Source organism: Leopardus geoffroyi, chromosome A1 (genome assembly GCF_018350155.1).
Source record: "Leopardus geoffroyi isolate Oge1 chromosome A1, O.geoffroyi_Oge1_pat1.0, whole genome shotgun sequence".
Classification (NCBI taxonomy): Eukaryota; Metazoa; Chordata; class Mammalia; order Carnivora; family Felidae; genus Leopardus; species Leopardus geoffroyi.
In genome coordinates this window covers 116,939,769-116,947,194 of record NC_059326.1, presented here as the reverse complement: position 1 = coordinate 116,947,194, position 7,426 = coordinate 116,939,769, and the positions used below count along the sequence as shown (strand labels likewise).

At 39.8% G+C, this 7,426-nt stretch overlaps 1 protein-coding gene across 1 annotated transcript; it reads right to left on the bottom strand.

Moving 5' to 3' along the window:
• Nucleotides 1-971: 971 nt before the first annotated feature.
• On the bottom strand, nucleotides 972-6,581 carry PCDHB4 (protocadherin beta 4). The gene has a single exon (XM_045491257.1). The coding sequence runs from the start codon at nucleotides 5,116-5,118 to the stop codon at nucleotides 2,731-2,733; it is 2,388 nt and encodes a 795-aa protein (XP_045347213.1). The 5' UTR covers nucleotides 5,119-6,581; the 3' UTR covers nucleotides 972-2,730.
• Nucleotides 6,582-7,426: the final 845 nt, after the last annotated feature.

The following is a 7,426-nucleotide window of genomic DNA, read 5'->3' as shown; positions in this document are numbered from 1 at the left end:
GGGGAAAACTGGCCTTGAGCTTGAATCTTCCAGTCTGCGGAAGGCTAATGAATGTGCTCTACCCCTAGCAAGAGCCTTTTGTCTGTTCTAAGACAAATTTCCTCAGGGCAAATCGATTGTAGAAGTCAGTTCACAACTAGAGGATTCTCCTTTTCAGAAATCTTAGCCCTTTCTGTTCTTATTATAACACCTGCTGTCTGTTGCTTCAAACAGATAATTTCTGAATTTTAACGAGTTTTTGTGGTTGTTTCTGCTGTTAGATAATACATCCAGTCTACCTGTAAGCAGAATTCCACCAAATAAGTGTATAACTTTTAACCTCAGGCTTTTTAAAATCTGTATTTTGTAACTTTGGTAGTAAAGGAAGAGGGGTCCTTAAAGTGGTTGTAAAGTCCTATACAATGCCTTCAGTAAAATTTCTGCCCCCAAAACAGCATATGTTACACTGACTATATGCTGTGCCTAAAAACAGTAAAGTAACTGTAAAAGATGTATGTATAAGATAGAAGTTAGCTGAACCTGTTGTGGTAATCATTTCACAATATGTGTAATTCAAAGCATCATGCTGTACACCTTAAATTTACAGTGCTGTAAATTATTTATCAATGAAAATTATTATTATTAATAATGAAATTATTTCTCAATTATTTATCAATAACACTGGGAAAAGGATGCACTTATAACAGAAACGTGAGAAACATAGAATTGAAATGAACAATGTTATCAAGATATTTGGCCTCCATTCTTTATTTTTGTTTTGCAACAATAGAACTGGCCAATTTTTCATAATGTAGGCATTTGTGCAAGTTATTTGGATCATATTTACTACTAAATTGTAATGACTGATTTTCAAAGTCTGGTGTAAGGAATGACCTATGCTTTATGGTAAAGAATGACCTGTGCTTTATGAATACATACAGAAATCCATAAAATAATATACAAAGTAATTCACAAATTTACCTACAAATTCATAAAGGTGGGTTCTGGGTGTTTATTTAGCCAGTCTCATTTGGGCAATTATACAATTGGGAATTTCGTGACATAAACAAAAAGAGAGAGAGAGAGAGAGAGAGAGAGAGAGAAAGTCAACTTGGATTTTCATAATGGTGAAATACACTGGTGAAAGCTTCAGTCAGATTTCTTGTCACCATACATAAAGCTATTCATATAATAGCTAATCAGTAGTTGTTAAAGTTGACTACCAAATTTATGTCCATATATACTTGTGCTTAATTTTGTTCTCATTTTTATTGCTTTCTCATTTCAATTTTTAGACTGGAAGAAGGCTAAAAGTTATGTTTCAAGAATAACTTAACCAGTAATTCCCCTTTTTATGTCACTTTACCCTTAGAGAAAAAAGTAATTCAAGGTTAATAAGTACAAGTAATTAAATTCCAGTAGAATGACCCATGAGATTTAAAAATATTTAGACTATGAAACAGACTCTTTAATTGCTCACATTGTACCAAAAGTTCAACTAAGAGGTCTTATACTTATATCCATATAAATTTAGTTGGAAACCACATGATCAGCTTACTAGGCTTACTGAACACAACATAAAACAATGACACTTAAAATAAGTTCATTCATATTTAATTTCTATTTCTGTTCTTATTGTCCAAAATGGCAAAATAATGCTTATTTCTTACAATGAAAGTTTAACATAAAACTGATAAATTGAAATAAAATACCTCAAAGCTACATTGAAGAGAAGATAACTTGGACATCAAAGGTAAATAATTATTTGGTTGATAACGGATGTTCATGTCTGCAAAGTAATTTAAAGTGAAAATCTTGTACCAGCCAATAATCAAACCTGAATAGGATAAGAGAAACTCAGAAGAAATTCTTTCTTTTGAAAGGTGAGGAGAAGCTGCAGGAAAACCAAAAGAAATATACATTATACTTGAACTTTTATTTACAGAGGAAAAGGAAGGACAAGGAAGTAATGATGCCTTTCCTGTTTTGCATCCTTTGAAAGGATCTAAGGTGTATTTAAGGTTCTGAAATGGTTATAAAGGATTTTACCAAGTAGTGACTTAGTTTTGTTTAGTGAACCTGATACCAAATTATAGAAGATTTTCTCTTCAATTATTTATGAGAATAATTTTTAAAATTTATTATTAGTATTTATGGAATACATACAGTGTACCATGTAAGTATCGATCAAATACATTTTTTAAATTCTAGCATACATGGTGTGCACAACAGAAAGTCACAACTTTAGTGTATTAATATTTTAATGGAAGTGCATGTTTATGTACAATCTGAGAGAAACAAATAAGTTATATGCTTATGGTTATTCAGGGAGGAGCCTGGAGAGCAATGAACAAAGCCTAGGTATTTCAAACACTCTACAGATAAAGTTAACGGTAAAGACAAACACCACAAATATAGAGAAATGCATAATTACATAAAAGCTTTAAGACATTAAGAAGTCGATTTAAATAAAATTTCTTCTTATGCCACTTGAGTAATTTATAGTTATGGAAAGATTAATCACTAAGAGAAGGTCAAATATGGAGAATATACATACTTAATCAGTTAACTAAAAATGCCAAGTCCAATGAATATTAATAAAAGGAGAAAAATTTGGCACAATCAGGGACACGCATAGGTTGGAATAGAGGTGTACATATTTAGACAACAAATTTTTTTAAAAGAAAGGTGTTGCAATGGGAGTTAGGTTGACCAAAATTAAGGAGAGGCTGACTTGACCAAATACAATCCTTAACTGAATACAAAGCTATTCCTGCAGTTGGGGTTTTCTTTTATTTCTCTCTCAGTGTCTTCAACCAAGAGGTTGGGAAATATCGGCTTCAGGAATTTGAACTCACCAGTCCTAGGGTCTCCCGTCAGACACACCTCGTACTGGTAGCTCTGGGACAGCGTCCCCGCGCCGCTGACGTCCACCAGGTGGCCCGGAAAGTGGCCCTCAGGCCCCGAGCAGCGACCCGCAGACGCCGCCCGGCTCCGCCTGCACAGCCGCACCGCCACGAACACCAGCACCGAGAACAGGAAGAGCGACGACACGGACGCCAAGGCGACGACCAAGTAGACGGTGAGCGGGTCTGCCCGCGCCTCGGCCGCCGCCACCTCCGGGAGCGGCAGGTAGGGCTGCGAGAAGCCGTCCACCAGCAGCACGTGCAGCGTGACGCTGGCCGAGCGCGGCGGCTCGCCATTGTCCCTGACCAGCACCACCAGCCTGTGCTTGACGGCGTCGCGCTCGCTCAGCAGCCGGGCCGTGCGCACCTCGCCGTTGTGCGCCCACACGCCGAACAGCCCGGGCTCCGTGGCCTTGAGCAGCTGGTACGACAGCCAGGCGTTCTGGCCCGAGTCGCCGTCCACCGCCACCACCTTGGTCACCAGGTAGCCCGCCTCGGCCGCCCTGGGCACCAGCTCGGTGCAGGGCGCAGAGCCGTTCTGCGGCGGGTACAGCACGAAGGGCGCGTTGTCGTTGTCGTCCAGCACCAGCACGCGCACCCGCGCCTGGCTGCTGAGCGCGGGCGAGCCGCGGTCGGCCGCGCGCACGCCGAACTCGAACGCCTGCAGCGCCTCGTAATCCAGGGACCTGAGCGCGAACAGCTGCCCGTTGTCCGCGTTGACGGACACCAGGGAGGCCAGGGGCAGCTGCGGGTCCGCGGGCGGCAGCAGCGAGTAGGTGACCTGGGCGTTGGCGCCCGAGTCCCTGTCCGTGGCGCTCACGCTGCCGATGTGCAGGGCGGGGCTGTTGTTCTCGCGGACGCGCAGGGTGTAGGTGGTTTGGCTGAAGGCGGGGGCGTTGTCGTTGACGTCGGAGACCGTCACGGTGATGTTGTGCTGCGTTTTCAGCCTGGGGGTCCCCAAGTCAGTGACGGTGATAGTGATGTTGTATTCGGCTCTGCTCTCTCTGTCGAGGGGACTCTCCGTTACCAGCGTGTAGAAATTCTTGAAAGTCGGTTTCAGAAGGAACGGCAGATTATCTGGAATAGAGCAAATCATCTTTCCATTGTCTCCAGAGTCTCTATCTCGAATTCTGAAGATAGACACTACAGTCTCAGGAGCATTTTCTGGGATGGAGTTGGTGAGTGAAGATATGGTAAGCTCAGGGGCATTGTCGTTCACATCCACCACATGTATGACTACAGTGCCTTTTCCAGAAAGGCCTCCGCCATCTATGGCCTCAATTTCTACGTGGTAAGATTTAATATGTTCAAAATCCAATGTCTTTGTCAGTCGGATTTCTCCTGTGACTTCATTAATTGAGAAAGTTTGTTTAATTTCATCTGATGCTTGGAAAAAGCCGTAGGAAACACTCCCGAAGTTTCCAGAATCTATATCTTTAGCTGAGACACTAAGTACTGGGGAATCTAGGGAGCTGTTTTCCAAGACCTGTACTTCATATGGGGTGTGCACAAACTCTGGAGCATTGTCATTGACGTCTGTGATCAGTATTCGCACTGTGATGGTGCCAGACTTAGGTGGAGATCCACCATCCAGTGCTATGAGGGTTAAGCTGAACGCAGGCTGCTCCTCTCGATCCAGCGCTTTGTCCTGCACCAAATCTGGGTATTTCTTGGCCTCACTATGATTTCGAGTTAGAACATGAAAATAAGAATTGGGGCTGATAGTGTACTTTTGAAGGCCATTGCTACCCACATCCAAATCCTGAGCTAATTTCAACGGAAACAGAGTCCCTGGCTGGCTGTTCTCCGGTATTTTCAAGAGCATTTCCCCAGTCGGGAATACTGGGGAGTGGTCATTTATGTCCTGGATTGATAATTCTCCTTCAAAAAATTGCACCGGCGTTTCCAGCAACACTTGGAAATGCAGTACACACGGTTCAACAGAGCCACATAGTTCTTCCCGGTCTATTTTCTCCCTCAAAAGCAAATCTCCAGTCTGACGATCCAGTTGCAAGCGCTGCTTGTCATCGTCAGACACTACCCGGGCTGACCTAGCGGTCAGTTCCCCAATTCCCAGGCCCAGATCTTTGGCCAGATGGGCTATAAAGGAGCCACTCTCTGTTTCTTCTATTACAGAATAACGAATAGGCTCAGGGCAAGCCTGGGACAAGAACACCATCAAAATAAAGGCCACCACTTGCCTGTTTGGTTGAATTCTCTCTGGCGTCTTCATGTTGGAGTCCGGGCGCTTACATCCAAACCTTCCTAGCAACCACAAAAAAACTGGAGATACTAAATTCTGGTTTCTTGTTTGATAGAATCCTCATAAAGTTGCCTTTAATCTTAAATTCGTTTATCGCAGCCCAAACTCGCTGGTAACCCAGTATGGCTGGCAAAGCTTCTTCCGTGTATTTGATTCCTTTTTTGCAACAAAGGAATACGGAGCTTTTTACAGCTCTGTATTCACAGTCTTAGCCTGCAGCGCCACCCTGCGTCTTCATTGGGAAATTAATATTTTCAAGTCAAAGCATATTTTTTTAAGGGTCCAAATGTAAACTATTTTTTAAGGTGTATATAACTTTTACAAACGTTGTTATTCCATCCAATTGCATAATATATAAGGTTACTTCATTATATTGCATGAGCTAGAGTAATTGTGAGCACAAAGCAGGAGGATACCCTGATCTCCCCACATTCTAATCAGTGTAACTTCAAAGAATTCCATTTTCCCTTTGCATAATCTAACCAGGGGAGATAAATTCTCATAAAATTATAATTCATAATAGTTACATTTGTTTATTTCCAAGTATGTGAGGAATTAATGATGATGCAAAAGCTTGTTAAGGTGTTCTGTATCACAAGGTCTCAGGGAGACTATTTTTCAAAGGAAAGTTTCTATGTCGCTACACTGGTACAAATAGTAATATAGTTGAATGAAGAGGCATCTTGATTTGTTATGAATCCTTTTACAGTGTGAACCCACATTAAATTCAGAAGGAATAAAAAAGTATTAGAATTTGATTCTATTCTCTCCAAGTAATAGACTTGGAGAGTAAATGAAAGGGGTTTTACCGATAAAGAAACTGAAGGGTATAGGATTTGATTACTCTACTTGACTATTAGCAGGATAATATAAAGACAAAATCAAGTGAATAAAAATCATAATATTTTGTTAAGATAAAGGGTTTACGTTTAAGCTTACTTTGTTAGATAGATATCTATATTTTATGTTTGCTTCTTAGCACATTCATCCTTTGTATCCCAGATACTATATTCTTCAACCAACTCACTGCGGGGTGGGGGGTGGATAGGAAATCTTGATTTAAAACATTTTAATATGTGAACAAAGGGTGCCTCAGGCCTTGTCTATTCATATATCATAAAGAGAAGAAACATATTTATAAAATGGGTTCCAGCACAGTGTGCAGCTATTGTAATTGCCCTGATACACAGTAAGTTAACTGAGATACAGTTAACCAGTTTGTTGGTTACAATTAGTATATTAAGTGGAGTGCCATTTATCTTGGCACATATGGGATTTCCCCTCCTTAAATACCCTGTCATTTTATTTAATTACTTAATTAACTTAATAAATTATAATTCATGTAGAATGAGTTATTTTAAAAGCATGATAATCTTAGATTCTGTTAGTGACAGAAAGTATTATAAAAATATTTTTGGGGGCACCTTGGTTAAGTGTCTGACACTTGATTTTGGCTCAGGTGGTGATTCGATTTGGGAGCTCAAGCCCCGCATTGGGCTCTGCACTGTGAGTGCAGAGCCTGCTTGGGATTCTCTCTCTCTGTCTCCGCTTCTCCCTTGTTCATGCTCTCTCTCTCTCTCTCTCTCTCAAAAATAAATAAACCTAAAAAATATTTTTGAAAGAAGCCTGGATTATGGTGATCATTAAAAAATATCAGTTGAATAATTAAATTAATCCACTCTAATAATCATGTTTCTATATATGTAAGATTATTGCCAGATCATATATGCAGCCATGAACATGTCTGAAAATAAATATAGAATTCTCAGAGATGAGAGTATAGTACATGCTAAGTACTATTCAATTAAATTTACTTTGAGTCTAGTTCTATTAATGAATTCCTATAAGAGACACAGCATTGGCAATAATAACATTAATACACTTTAGAATTCTTTTACATTTAAGGCAAATCAGAGGAGATACAATATATATATGAACATTAAGTGAAATAAATACTAAAAAGAATAAAAAGCAAGAATATTATTTTAGATATAAATGGAAAACAAATATCCTGGGCAAAACAAAGAGCAAATTGTATACAATATAATAATGAAGTTCTAGTTAGATTCAAATTAAAGTGTTCAGAACAAATCTCAAACTATATTTCATTTGCTTATTCCTATTTGTTGACATTCAAACAGTGTTGCAAACCAGCTCTTTTCAGTTCCTTTTGTCAATCCAAAGCAAATGAAATCTAGATAATATTAACACAAATGTGTCTCTATATGCCATTCTATGTAATACTCTAAGCAATTACATATATTAATTCATTTTATCT